This window comes from Camelus ferus, chromosome 17 (assembly GCF_009834535.1).
Source record: "Camelus ferus isolate YT-003-E chromosome 17, BCGSAC_Cfer_1.0, whole genome shotgun sequence".
Taxonomy (NCBI): Eukaryota; Metazoa; Chordata; class Mammalia; order Artiodactyla; family Camelidae; genus Camelus; species Camelus ferus.
Window position 1 is genome coordinate 36102101 of NC_045712.1, and position 15526 is coordinate 36117626.

General features: G+C 41.5%; 1 protein-coding gene across 2 annotated transcripts in view; it reads left to right on the top strand.

Annotated features, from left to right (window-relative positions):
• Positions 1–365: 365 nt before the first annotated feature.
• SYN2 (synapsin II) overlaps positions 366–15526 on the top strand; it is a 154516-nt gene continuing 139355 nt past the window's right edge. The window contains exon 1 of one of the 2 annotated variants that reach the window (XM_032458993.1): positions 366–870. In XM_032458993.1, the coding sequence (XP_032314884.1) occupies positions 485–870 (386 nt within the window). In that variant the 5' untranslated portion in view covers positions 366–484. The remainder of the gene's footprint in view (positions 871–15526) is intronic. The other variant, XM_032458992.1, reaches the window with a different exon arrangement.

Here is a 15526-nt window from a genome sequence, read left to right on the forward strand (position 1 = left end):
CGGGTGGGACATGGCTCTTTCTCCCCCAATTAAGTAGGTGGTAGGGGCTCTCGGCTCCCTTTTCCCTGTTATTGGGAAGGAGGACTGGCTCCCACTCCCTCCCCACAGAGTCACGCTCAGGTCGCAGTAGGCCTGGTCCTCCCTGCCCAGGAGTCCCCATCCTCAGCAGGCAGGCTGTTCCGTGCGGGGTACTCGGGCAGCGAGTCGGGGGCGGCGCCGGCTCTGCGGCGCGGGGCGGGGCGTCCACTGGCCCCGCCCCTGCCCCGCCCGCTCCCTGGCGCCGCGCCTCGCGCAGCCCCGCCCGGCCGGCCCAGTCTGCCGCCGCTGTCTGCTGGGCTCGCGCGCCGCGCTCCGAGCTTCAGCCGCCTCAGCCGCCTCAGCCGCCTCAGCCGCCTCAGCCGCCTCAGCCGCCTCAGCCGCCTCGCTCTCGCCCTCCGCGCCGCCCGGCCCCGCCGCCCCGCGCGCCCCCAGCCCCTCCAGCCAGATGATGAACTTCCTGCGGCGCCGGCTGTCGGACAGCAGCTTCATCGCCAACCTGCCCAATGGCTACATGACCGACCTGCAGCGGCCGGAGCCCCAGCAGCCGCCGCCGCCGCCCCCCGGCCCCGGCGCGGCCTCGGCCTCGTCGGCCCCCCCGGCCGCCTCTCCCGGTCCCGAGCGGAGGCCGCCGCCCGCCCCGGCGCCCGCGCCGCAGCCCGCGCCGCAGGCAGCGGCGGCGCCGTCGGTGGGCAGCAGCTTCTTCAGCTCGCTGTCCCAGGCGGTGAAGCAGACGGCCGCCTCCGCCGGCCTGGTGGACGCGCCCGCGCCCGCGCCCGCCGCCGCCAGGAAGGCCAAGGTGCTGCTGGTCGTCGACGAGCCGCACACCGACTGGTAGGTGCCCGCCGCTCGGGGCGCGGGGCTCGGGCAGCCGGGGCCGCGCGGGGGACACGCTTCAGACCAATGAGAAGGAGGGTCCGGGTCCCGCCGCCGGGAGAGGGGTCCCGCGGGGGTGTGTGCGTGTCGGGGCGGGGGAGGCACTGATCCGCCTGGGAGGTGAAGCTCGGGCTGAAGTAGCCCCGCAATGGGCTCAAATCCCCAAACACAGAAGAGCAGGAGCTACTTTATCCGACAGGGACGAGTCTTAAGAAATAGTTTTTTTTTAAGGGGGCGGGGGACGGAGGGAACTGACTTTTCAGCCTAGACGCGTAAAAGCCGAGGGGAAAACGGTCGCAGATCCCCGAAGGGACACTGGGGGCCAAAAAAAAAAAAAAAAAAAAAAAAGGTTCTGCTTTACGGGGATCGAGGCGAATTCGGAACGGAAATGGTGTTTGGCGGGGAGAGGGCGATGGGGTATTTGTTCACCTGGCCTCATGAAGGTGGTGTCAGTACTGACGTCAAGGTTGATGAGCGCACAGCTGTGGGAGACCAGGTGTGCTGGGGCTTCTTCCCGGGCAGCGTGGAGTCGTCTAAGAATAATAAAATTCTTGTGTTTTGTGCAGCCGAGGGGAGAGGGGATGAGGGTTTGTAGATTAAAAAAAATTTTTTTTTTTTTGGTATATGTTTTGGGGTGGAAGTGATGGTAGGTTTTTCCAACTGGAAAGATGATGACTGAGGTGAAAATATTCTGGATGGGTAAAGGGACACAAATAAAAAGATCTGCTTTAATGCAGTAGATGGGGAACTTCAAAAATTCTTTTATTTATTTATTTTTTTTAAGGGATATTCCAACTTGAAATGGTGAAGGCTAGGGTAAAATGTGACCTCTGGTTGATAAAAACATGAATGAGGTCCACTCGAGATAAACCAGTTAAAAGAGGTTCTATTTTATGGAGCAGGAAGTTGACCCAGGGGATGGTTGGGGTGGCAGATGATAGTGGAATTGACTGGTGAAGGGCTTGAAAAAAATGAAGAGTTGGGGAAAAGGGGTTGCTTTTTCTTCTGGAACACGGGAAGGGTTTTTTGTTTTGTTTCGTTTTGTTTTTTCTTTCCTCAGAAGAGTTGGGGCTGGAGACTAGACCGAAGTGTTTCCTCTCAAGAGGGAGGCACAGAGGGACCACAAAGCTGTTTATCTCCGTTTCCTCTTCTGGCTGCTTTGCTGCTCTCCTCTCTCTATCATTTTCTCACTGGGAGACCTGCAGGGAGAGAGTGCCGGCGTGGGTGTGATGGAAGTGAGATGTAGATGTGAAGTTGCCCTCCTGCTGGCCCCTAACTGATATGACCATTCTAAATAGTCATTTGGGTGACATGTGTAATTGGCTTTTTCTCAGGACAGTAGAGTAGAAAATCTGAAGGGACCTTTGCCAGGATATGACAAAGGCACACGTAAGAATGTAGTTGGAAAGTTAGTCTTTGATGGTGCCACTGGCAGCCCCCTAGGAGAATTATTCCATTCAAATCAACAAGTGCTGGTTAAGTGTGAAGGGAAGGTAACTAAGCTTTACTGAGCATCCGTTATATGCCAAACTCTGTACTAGGTGCTCTAACATAATATCTTGTTGAATTTTTACCACCAAACTGAGGCTTAGAAAAAGCAAGTAATTTGTTCAGTAATACAGCCAGCAAATGGTAAAACCAAGATTTGAACGGAAGCCTTTTTGACTCCACTGTTGCCACTCCACTCTATTTCTTCACTATTATTATTGTATTATTAGCAATATTAGTAATTGGCTCCATCTAGGGGCTAGGCAATATAGGGGCCTTATGGAGAACTCACAGTCAAATTTGGGAGACAAAACAAAAACATGAAACAGTTAACAAAAAGGAATCTAGAATAATTAGCTGAGCCCAGTGTTTCAGGTGTTCAATAGATGGAGTGATTAGTGAGAGCCAAAGTTATTGGGGAAAGCTTCACAAAAGATGAGTCTTGAAGAAAGGCCGGGAGAAGGAGGGGAGAAATGAGAATAATATTGGTGCTTCTTTTTTTATGCAAGAATTGGACCCTGCTGTATCTTGTCATGATCTCCTATCCCGTTGAAGGTATTTGTTTTGGGTCTAATTACTACTTAGGTACCCTCAGGTAGGAAGATACTCATTTGTATGGAGGCTGCGATAGATTTGTGTTTATAAGTGCTTCAGGGACTTGAGATTTGAACCTCTCCTTGGATAGTGTTACTCTGTAGGAAGGCTGCCTGGCTGGCATGAACTAGAGAATTTGCTTTACCCTGGAGACTAGACGTCTGATGGAAGAGATAGAAGCCACTTTCCTACGGGCTGAGTCCCAACTGTTTTCTCATTTTCTCTGAAGTAATAACATTGATTTACTAAAACTCATAAACCTAGTTTGAATCTAGTGCTTGACAGCAGTTCTGCACTTCTGTGTTTCTGTGCTTAATAGCAGTTCTCAGAATTACAGTCTGTCTTCTTTTAAGGTGTCTAAATTTGTTTAAAAAAAATCTCAGTTAAATATTGATGAGTGGTTTTATTGAAAAGTCTCTGTGAGTTAAGGAGCTGGTGTCTGCTTATGACAAGCTCAGTGACTTAAAAAGGTGCTTTTTGCTCTAAAGATTGACTTTGGTAAATTGGTCTTGCAATTTAAGCTACATACGTAGTATTCTGTGAGCAGGTGTCACACACCCAATATTATTTTCCTAGTGCTTGAATGGGAAGTCAGAGTAGAGTCTCCTAGTAACATTTAAGAATATTGGCCCCATCTGAATTGTGGAATGCTAAAATAAAGAGGGTTTTAACAAGAATTTAAATAAATGGAGACTTAAAAGAAGAGGTTAAAATAGGCAGCCTCTCAGAGCAACCCTGTTTCACAGCAGATTCCTTTGAATTTCTGCAGTGTAATTGTGGACAATGGAATTTGGGGACCTATTCAATGACCAGGATGATAGGAAAACTGGAAGGTGTTTTCTCTCTCTTTTACTTGAAATATGTTTTCATTGGTTACCTGAGATCTTTAGATTCATTGCACACTAAAGGATCATTGAAAAATGTTTCTGTTCCACTAAAAAGAAAAGAAAAGAAAAGAAAGAAACCAACCTCATTATATGCCTTTTTAGTAATTATTATTATTGTTTTTAAAATATCTATATCTATATCTATATGCCTGAAAATGCATGTCTTCTTCTAAGGTTCATACCTAAATTTGAAGTGCAGTTAAGATTGCACTTTATAGATCTTTGTGTTTAAACAAGGAACAAGCATCTATTTGCATATGTTGTTTTTCTGTATATTATATTCTTACTGGTGGAGAGGTAAGTTTTCTCTCAGATTCTCCCTTGCCTCTGTTTCAGTGATTTCAATTCCAGTGACCAAGTGAGCTTTTCAACCTTTTATGTTTCAGTGTTTGATCTGAAAATCAGTATAGTATATAATCTAGTATAGAGATTAACTAGAATATCTAGAGACTGCAGATTTGATAAGTCCACAGATGTTTATTGAACACTTCTGTATAGGGTATATATGCTAAGAAAAATGAGACTTAGTATCTCTCTTCGAAGATCTTTCTGTCTGGCTGAATATATAAGACAAATACATTTTTTTTTTAAGTTTACCTAAAACTTCCCTTTGCATTCAAAGTATGGTTCTTGCATCAAGAGCATTGACATCCCCCAGGAGCTTTTTGAGCTACAGATTACCAAATGCCACCTCACACCTACTGAATCGTAATTTGCATTTGAATAAGATCTGCAAGTTATTCACATGCACATTAAATTTAAGATGCACTGAACTAAAGGGTATGTGATTACTGCTAATGTTGTGACAACACCACCAACTACTGTCATTTTTTGAGCAACTGCTATGTGCCAGATGTGGTAACAAACTCCTTACAAACAGCATGTAACCCCTCCGGCACAACAGTGTATTATACCATAGACATTAAAAGAGGAAGAGATGGTTGTGGGCTAGATGGAAAGGGAATGCTTTATAGAAATAGTGAGATTTGAGCTGAGTATTGGAGAATGTACATTAAAAGACATAGGTTTGGCTCAGTCCAGACAGGGATGGTATAGGAGAGCGCAGCGGTGGGAAAGAGGGGGACAACCAAGAGACTGGACTGGTTCATTATCCTGGGAGCCCCTGTTTCCATTCTTTTCTGGTCAGTCTGGGTGTTTTGTTAAGAACAGGGGAGTTCAAAGTTTACTAGTCTGGACAGGACTTGTGAGTGGCTCAAGAAAATTATTTGAATTGGAACTTGGGGGGAAAGCTCAAGTGAGGTTTTTGAGGCTTCTCTCTGCTAAATATTTTATCTTTATGTCCTGTTTCTGACTAACACAAACTTGCTGATTCCATAAAATTTCATCGCTCATAGCAGCAGCAGTCTACAGCTTAGAATTCTAGGTTATTAGAGCTGGAAGATAATCTGAGTTATTTTATACATGGGGGAAATCCTGGTCTAAAGAGGGAGAGTGACTTGTTCAAGTTTACTCAACCAGTTAATGACAGAACCAGAACCAGGATCTGGAACTTCAGTCTCTCTTGTAAACCCAGAGAAATGGAATGATTTGCCCAAGGTCAAGTAAGAAGTTAGTGAGAGAATGGAGACCAGAACTCACATCTGACTCTTAAGTCACTTTATGAGTAGATTCCTTAAATTTAATCCTTTTTCTCCTTAAAAATTGTTTGTGTCTACTTCTTTTAAAGAGAGATTGTGGAGTTGTAGGTGCTTAAAAAAGAACCACGTGAGTATATCACCCTCTATCCCCACCAGCAATTTCATTGTCTTATTTGTGTTATTGTTGTTTCAGCAAATGCCATTGTAAAATGACTGAAGGAGACTCTTAGAGACCCAGTCAATAAATTCCAACAATATGACAAAGTTAGTAGGACTGTGCTACTATGATGACCTTGCTTTCTGGGACCCATTTTTACCTTAGTGTCCCTGTCTGCCCACCTAAGATTGTTACTGTCTTTCAGTATCCAAATTCAAATCTATAGTAACATTAGCCTCTTCAGTATCTTGCTAAGCAGAAAGTAATGGAAGCCTAAATAGCAAGTTTTCCAAAATTTCATACCTTCCCCCCAAATTTACAAAATGGTTTAACTGGAATGTGTTCAGTACAGTTGAGCATCTAAACACAAGCCAGGTGCTGGGTATATAATGTTAACTTGGGCATTGGTTTTGCCTACTGGGATCTTCCAGTCCAACAGGAGAGAGGACAGACATTTAAATAGGATTTTAATATAGTATGGTAATTAGAATACATAGGATTGCTGTGGAAACACAGAGGAATGTATGTAGTTAGAATTGTTTGTACCATTAAAAATGTACTACTGTGTATTCTTAGGCAAACCACTTTGCCTCTTTGTATTTTGACTTTCCAAACTCTGGCAAATGAGAGGATTGAAACAGACATTCTCTAAGAGCCTTTACAGTTCTTAGAGAACATTATTTTCATGTTACAGTTTTTGTGTCATTTTCTTTCAAAAACTAGCTCTATAATTTATTCTGTGTGGTAATGCTTATAAATCTTGAAGAAGCAGCATAGGTCAGTCAATGACTAAACATGTCCTTGGACAAAAAGCTCATCTTCGAGTACTCTCCATTCAGGATTCCTTTCTTACAGTGTTGTTACCGTGTGGTGTCCTGAAGAAAAAGAGGGGACCTGTAATGCCTGCTGTGTATGTTTCCTCCTCAATGATGAGAACTATGGACTTGTGGTTGAATTCCTCTCTCAGATCTAAGAACTTTCATATACCCAGGTTGAAGTGTTGGCTAACAGCATTTATTTCTTGATCCCTGCCATGTGCACTGCACTGTACAGCTTGTACTACGTATTCATACCCTTTGTCCCATTTTATCTTCATAGTGATCCTGAGCAGTAGATTAAAATACCCATTTCATAGATGAATAAACAGACTCATGAAAGTGATTGCTTACCAAATATTAAATAGCTAACTAAGCTGAAGTGTCAGGATCTGAACCCAGGATTGATAGATTCCTACAAAAAATGATAAATTTGCCGGCAGAAAAATTAGGAGATAGCTCATATCAGAAGGCTACCCATACAGAAGCCTTTTCTGTTCTGCAGACACAACTTAAATGTAACAGGAGGAAGTAGCTTAGAATAGGTCACGTGACCTATGGAGAGAATTAAGTGAGCAGATACCGCGGATCCCTGAACTCTAAGGTTGCCTATGAAGCTTGTCTAAGAATAGGAGGAAGTATACTGGACTTGATGTTTGTTGCTTGACAGCAGAGAACTTTTAATTAGTTCAGGAAATTTTAATCAGTTCACATACAATTATAAAGCAGATTATGGTTATATTCAGTCACTCTACTCGGTCCTCCTCCTTCCTCTTTTCAGCAATGTGAAACAATGTGAACATACAGGATTGAGGGTCAGAGGACCTAGGGTTGCGATCTGGCTCCACCAGTAACCATATGACCCTATCAGAGTTACATAAGTTCTCTGAACCTCCTCCCCTCCCTTCCCCAGCCATTTGACACATTTTCATTGGAGACCTACTGTATGCCAGACACTGTTCTAGGTTGTGGAATAAAATAGACAAAAATTAATTTTCTTATCTGAAAATAGAGATAACAATATGTATATCTCATAGCATTGTTGTGAAAGTTAAATAAAATAAGGTTCTGGAAAAGCACTTGGTAAAGGGTAAAGAGCTGAACTAGTGATTGTTATAACCTTCTGTGTTTCCAGCTGCAGATACGCAACCTATCTTCGTCCCCTTTTTTGAGTTTCTCAAATTTTCTGGTGCAAGTGATTGTCTATTTTTCACACTTCAGAGATGGGGTATATATATATATATATATAAACTGAGGGCTATGGCACAAAGACAAAATTATTGAAGACTTTGGTATTTTTTAAAATGCAATATAATATAGGATTTTTGTGTGTGTGTGTGTGTTTTTTTTTTTTTGTAAGAGAGAAACATTACCTATTTGATTCAGCTATATTTAACAACTAGGTACAGGACCACATAAATCTTTATTTAATAAATGAAATGAATTCTAAAATAGTTCTACTTCAGTTTCCACTTGTGCTTAATTAAGGAAGGTTGGTTACAGAGAGAAATGAAGGAAGAGAGAAACAGACAGAAAGGCTTTAAAAGGTGATGCCTGTATTCTTTTTCTCGATCTGATCCATTTATCATGTTGCTTTCAGAGTGTTCTTAAACAAAACAAAAGCATTCACAGATCTTACAGAGTTAATTTCCTTCTTAACATCCTTCTCTAACATGCTGTTGCTCATTAAGTTTGTTCACAATCTGCTCCAACTTATCTTTTCAGCTCATTTCTCACTGTTCCCTCAATCCTAAACTTTTGCTATACTCTGGATTACCCTCTCCCTGAACACTTACTTGACTTTCAGGATTCTGTGCTCTTATTACACAGTTCCCTTTGGAATGCTCTATTCTGCTTCCCTCTCTTACCTCAACACTCATTTTCTTTATTCCATTCTCAGGGCATGAGTGTCTGATGTTTAAAAAAACCCATCCCCTCCTGCCTTCTCTGTTAACTAGCTCTAAATTTCCTCCCTTCTTTTTCCTACTGTTCATGCTCTTATTTTCTGCTAGTTGCTTCTACTCTTTGCTCCATTCTTGTAAATAAGGAAACAAGCAGAAACTGCTCCTCATCTTCTAAAATCACTCTTCCAGATGTGACCGAGAAATCTCATGCTTGTCTCTATTTCCTTATCCCATACTTCCCCTCCTGCATTGCCATTGGGCCTCCGCCTTATCCATATACTGAGATTGATTCTTGCTAGGTTACTTAATTGCTAAATCCAAAGGAAGGTGTCAGTCTGTACCCTCATGATTGGTTTGACATGATTTTATCTTCCATTTGGAAGTCCCTTGGCTTCTGAGCACTGCATTCTTTGTTCTCTTCATACTTGTCTTTAAAAAAGTTCCTTCTTACTCTTCTTTTCCTTTGCTCACCTCATTAAAGGTAGGTGTCCCTCGGGGCCCCATTTCCTGCCTTCTTTTTTTGCTCTATACACTCTCCCTGGTCCATCTACTCTCAAGATGTTAGTTACCTCCTAAGTGCAATCAGTTTCTAAATCTTTACCTTTAATCCATAACTTTGTCCTGATCTTCAAACATATGTTCACTTGCCTGCTGGACATCTCCATCAGGGTGGTTAAAGGGATTAAGACCATTTGTTCCAGTATTACATTCTTTGTCTTTCCTTCTTGTTCCAGCTTTTCCTCATTCTCTATCTCAACTAAGGACGCTAGTGGTCACTTTTTTCAAGTTCTCACTAGCTTTCACCTAGAACTTCTTCAGGTCTCATCATGATTCCCACTTAATAGCTTGAAAGAACAATTTAAAATGCAAATCTGACCTTTTGATTTCTTTGCTTAAAGCTTTTCAGTGTCTTCCCACATCCTTCAGGTGAAGTTCATGGTCCTGCTGCTTGACCCTTCCTCATTTCTCCAACCTCTTTCTAACCATTTCCACACCTAAACTTCAATGTCGAGCAGTACTAAACCGTTTACAGTTCTGCACACACATTATGGCATTCCTCCTTCTTGTCTTTGTTTATGCTGTCTACTGCTGCTGCAGTTGCATCTCCTCCTCTTTCCTTCCTTTTCTTGACTGAACTCATATTCATCATTTGAAACTGAGGTGAATACTTCCTTTTATAGAAATCCTTCTTTTACCCCTTAGATTATATTGGGCGTCTTGGTCCTCTCCATGCCCTCTTTCTATCCTGTGAATATCTTTATCACTGGACTCAACATAATGATCTCTTTATGTGATAGTGAGTTCTTCGCAGTCTGGCTTAGTGTTTTATTCATCTTCATATCCTTAGCATCCAGTAGAGTATCTGACACATAGTTTGAGTTCAGTAAATCTTTGCCAAATTGAGTTGAAGAGAGAGAGATCCATAGAATGAGAAAAGGGGTGGAAGGGAACAGTAGAGGGAGAAGTCTTCTAGGATTAGACATTGATGTTATTATGTTGGGTCTCATCCTTACTGTCAGTGTAAGCTTTAGAATACTGTTGCTCTCACTTACGCCCTGTGAAATACAAATTAACTTAATTACTAATTTTCAGCCAGTCAGAATCATAAATCTTTAGAGACTTAGCTCTGATTGAGAGCCATAGCAGCCCACACTACTGACAGGTGTTAGCTGCTCCACTGCTCTGAGCTGAGCAAAGGCAAGTGGAATAAAATTGAGCACCAAATTTTTCTTCCCTAGCCTCTATTGACACTTGGTTCTCAAGGAGCCCATTTTTCTGCAGTTAATCCTGCTTTCTTGCCAAATCCAGAGAACTTTTACTTCAGTGTGAAACTCCTTATGCTTATTTCTTTTCTTATGAAAATTATTTCTTTCTCAATGAAAAAATTCCTTTGGGTTATCCTAAGAATAGTTTTGGAGAGCTAAACAGAATTTTGGCTGGAAAGTGTTGAAGGCACCCAGGCCTCACTTTTCTTTCCCTGTGTCTTTGCCTGGACAATTGTGGATAATCCTCAAGACTCAGTTCAGTTGTTGACTCTTCCAGAGTCAGGACTAGACTTACTCCTTACTTAAATTCTTTCAGTTTGTATTAGATAGCATGATACACTTGCTTACCCCTCATAGCAATTAATATATTGTATTATAATCAGGTTTTATTTGTCTTCCCATCTCCCCACCTTCAACACAGGGATTCCTCTGAGGACAATGACTATAACTTTAATTTCAGTATCCCCAGGATTTGGTGTGACAGAGAAGTTTTTCAGTAATTATTTGTTGGAACAATCAATGACTTATGAAAAAAATTATGCAACTATGAATGAAGAGCAAAAGCAATTCTTCAGCTCCCTGTACACATAAACAAACAACAGTTACATTAACCATAGTGACTATTCAATAAAAAGTGGTATATATAAAAAGATTTTGATAAATGGTGAAGTGCTGTAGAAGCATTCATTATTGTCACTAGCTTAGGATGCTCTACACCCTCCCTTCCGTGAGGCCGGTGACGTCCGCGCTCTGCTGCTCACCAGCTGCCCGTTTCTGATGTGCGCGGTCACCCCACTCTTGCTCTGCCTTCCTTTCTGGAGAACAGCTGTCATGCTCTCCACCTCTTCCCCTCTCTCAGCCTCAGCACGGCGATGTCTTTGTTTGCTTGAGCCATTCTCAGATTTTAGAGTCTGTTCTTTATTTTCTTATTTCTGTCTCGGGCCATCTTCCATTCTGCTCCCCCCGAGCACAGCTATAATCCTTTTGAGGATATATACCTCTTATCTATTTCTCTGTTCAAAGGACCTAACAACTTTATGAAGTAACTTTAGCCTGATTTAATCCTGCAAAAAGAGGTTTGGGCTTTGTAGGGGGAAATTGAAGTCCCCTTTCTCTATTGTGGGCTTGAACCCTTGGAGGGCCTTAAAATTAGTATTTATAATACAGCTGAAGACTGTGTTTCCTACTTCCAGGTTTCAGTGATATAGAATGAGTCCTTTTTTGTTGTTGTTGGACCCTGTGATGTGACTTTAGGGGTACCTGGATATAATTCCCTCTTCAGTCCCTATCAGCCCCTGATAAATAGCTGATGATGAGAATTTAAGTTCTATAGAGTCCTATGTTTACTAACATTTTAACTGCTAGGTAAAAGGGCACCAATGAAAGACTGACCTGCTAATCAGTTAGCAGAGAGCTGCTAACTCCAGTGTGTTAGTTTCCACAAAGGCTATAAAATCAGTGAAATACTTGGAATCAGATAATTATATAATACATGCTTTCAGTTTTGAGAACTTGTACAGAATCTCAAGGAAGACGAAATTAGGATTGTATAGCAGGAAGAGCATTGCAAACATTTAAAATGTCTTAGTTCAAATCTCTACTCTGCCAGCCAACTTTTTGTGTCACCATAGGCAATTTAACTCTTTAAGGCTCAGGTTCTCTTTCAAAAATTAGATATTTGGGTTAAATTAAGTGATTTCTAAAAGTTAGATTGTCTGACAGTATAAAGAGTTACCCAGAGAAGGAAGAAATCACTGTGGGCTGGCAAAGTTCGAAAATATTTTGCAGAAGGAATAGATCTGGGCTAGGCTTTGAAGGCCGAGTAGAAGTTAAACTAGTGAGGAGAGAGGCATTTCAGTGAAAAGGAAGAGAAAGAGCAGAAGCACTACAACGGTACTGAGTGAAATGTGTGTAAGGGAGCTTTAGGCTAGTTAGCATGCAGATTTCAGGGCAGGACATAGAGGGGGGTTTGGATAAGCAGGGTGGGGGAAATGATGACAATAATATATAATGTATTGGTTGTACAACATGATAGGTAGGTGTTCAAGTAGAAGTATCAACTCATTTACCAGGTTATGAAGTAGATTACGGTTATTAACTTAATTTTACGAATGGGGAAACCTATGGTGAATCCAGGATTTGAACCCAGGTAGTCTAACTCCAAGACCATACTCTTAACCACCATGCTCTGTAATCAATAGCTAACAGTATTCCAGATTTTTCCTTGCCACTAAACACCTTGTTGTTTCTTTTCCTCAGTGATACAGACACGTGTTTTACCTTGAGCAATTTCTTATTCTCTGTGGACTTCAGTTTTTTCATCTATAAAGAGGAGATAAAATATATCTCAGAGGTTTCTTATGAGAATCAATTGAAATAAAACTCTGAAAATGTCTGATGTAGTGACTAGGACATGGGAGATGTTCAATAAATGTTCCACCATGACAGGCAGATTTTCATAGCAGCTTTGAGGCAACAGCTTACCATATAAGTATTTATAGGAGCCTTCCAGTCAAGTAAAATCATTTGTAGATAGGTTTCTGTGACAATAAAAATAATTTGGAAAAATAGGACAAACCTAGGTGAATTTTCCTTCATTTTAGTTTAAGTAGTTTGTTGCACATAGTTTAAAAAAGACTGATTACTAATGTTTTAAAACAGTCTGCAGAGAAGATGGTTTTGAGATGGCTTATTTGTAGAAACTTTATACTTTAAGCACTATCACATTCATTGTTTCATTTAATTTTGCACATATTACATATGAAAGAATTCAGATGGGGACATTATCCAAAGCCACATAGCCAGAAAGTGATAGAGTCATGACTACAACCCATGTCTTTGACTTTGAATCTTGTGTATTTTTCTGCAGGCTTCCTAGACTGAGTTGCAGGTGCGGTAAAACTAGATGGTTGGCTAATTTAATTGGAACTATGTATTAAGTGGGCAAGAATGTCAGTTCTTCCAGCCATTTAACAAACTTCTTTGTTTCCCAAGAGTATTTAGCTTAATGATTTCCCTTTAGTGCTACCTTGGGATTCTCTTGCAGAAACTGCTAGATTCGGACCCAAAAAGCCAGTGAACAGCGCATGGAAGGTGGACACAGGAAGGTTGGGACTGGTATTTGTCTTCTCTGCTGAGACTTCAAGAAGCATCATGGTGTTCTGGAAAGCACAGGAGATTTGGAGTCAGAAGGTCTGGGTTTAATTCAGGCCATAACAAGCTGCTATGCCTATCTGAATCTCAGTTTCCTCATCCTTAAAACTGGAGTAATAAAACCTGCCCTCCATTCATCATAGGATTGCTGAGAGGTCAGAATGCAAACTGTAATACAGATAACAGATTTAAATATATGTGGACTGAAACTGTAGCAACAGGTGGGACCGAGAGTATATATGAGGAAGAATTCCTCGTTTGATCTCCTCTTAAGTATTGTCATAGGCAGTTTTTCTAGTTGTTAGAAGTAAGAATTTAGGGGAGAAAATAGGTTTTCTCTAGTATCAGGGCTGCTGATTCTAGTCAGAACTGTGGAGACGGTGAATTTTATTTTTTCACTTTTTTTGTGCCCTTTCTCCCCACTGATACCTTTCATTCTGTGTCCATGGACTACTGTGACCTGGGACCCATTCCAGAGGTGAACGTATTTTCTGGAACAAAACTGGAACATGAGGTCTTATTTTTCAGTGTGAGAAATAGTCTGAGAGGAGGGGAGGATATAGCTCAAGTGGTAGAGTGCATGCCTAGCATGCATGGGGTCCTGGGTTCAATCCCCAGTAGCTCCTCCAAATATGAAGAAATAAATAAACCTGATTATCTCCCCCTCATAAAAAAAAAAAGTCTGAGATATTTTTAGATGCTGAAATGTGAGAATTGGGGGAAGATTTTGGTGGTTGGAGACAATGGTGGTTGGTGGTTGGTGGTTGGGAGGAGATTCTTAGGAGTTGTAGGCCATGTTGTTGGTGTTTTTGTTTCCTAGCTTTTGATTTTCAGCAAACTGAGTTCATCTTTGCTTAGTATGAATTGTTAATGGCTATTGGCAATCCCTTTTCACAGGTTTTTGTGTTTTCATAGAAGGAGCTGGAAAACAGAAAAACTTCTCTAACCCTAAGTAACGTATAGCGGAATTTCAGAATTAAGACTGGGGGACAGGGAGAATCATTCTTTACTGCCATCCGCCCAAATGAAAAATCTACTCTTCAGATGACTCGGCAGAGTAGGGTGAGATTGATTTTCCTATAGCCTCCAGATGACTTTTACAGTCAGATCTGGTTGAAAAATGCACTGAACTTAATTTTGACTCTGGAAGGAAATTGTAGCATTTGTGATTCTGTAATAAGGTCATATGTTTAAGTAAAACTTTATGATCTGTTATATACTTTGACTTGCATGTGTCATCTCATTTAATTGTCGCCTTAACCTTGTGAGGTAAGTTGGTATAGTTGCCTGTTTAGGTTAGGAAACCAAGGCTCAGAGAGATTGTTGTTTGTTTAAAGTTACAACATGAAATAGAGCTGCATCTGAAATCTAGATGATTCTTTCTCTGTGCCCTTTTCTCCTTACTCGGTGCCCCTTTTTCTCTATGCAGCTAAACTTTTGGAGCTCTGCATTAATCAATTATGATGCTTTTGCCTCAAAGCACCAAGGATGGATAAAAAATTGCTTAGGCTGTAAAGAGCCTGTATGGTCTGTGACAGGTGCTGCGTAGGTTGGTGGAAAATTAACTTAAAGATTGTCTCCTTTTCCTATGTGTTTTGTTAATGCTCATAATGCTTTTATGACTTAGAGTCCTTCTGGTGTCTCTGGTGTATTTCAGACTGATTTTAAGTTGTCAGGAAAGGGGATTTTCACTTTAGAGCTCAGTTCCTTTAAACCTTGTTATCTCCTTTTGTAGCTGGAAATTTATTTCTTAGCCAGAACTCAGGATGGCATCAGACTTAAGTTCCTACTTAAAATACTGTTCCCTGCTGATCTGTTTTTTCTGCCCTTTTTTTCTCACATAGACAGTCCATCTCACTACACCCCTTCCCCTCATCCCCCTTAACTCCAGCTATAGTTACATTTAAGGTTGTGGGAGTGAAAGGGCAGTGAGTTTGGGGTAGAGAAAGAATGTGAAGCTCCTGTCCCTTCTGACTCCACGTGTTCCCTGCTACTATGCCCATTCCCAGGACCCTGTGCCTTTCTCTAGACCCTTCAAGAGCAAAGATGTGGTCAGGGTCCTTGAAGAAAGAAAGATTTCCCAGAGATTCTTCAGTGAGGTGATTTGGTTTTCCCATAGTTAAAGCTTAAAAGCAGGCACATGGAGATCAGCCTTTTATTTGTTTTAATGATCCACTTCCTCTTCCCTTCTTGGGGATTTATTTTGAGGTTTCCCATTTATTTCATTAATTCTTTCATGATTTATTCCATAG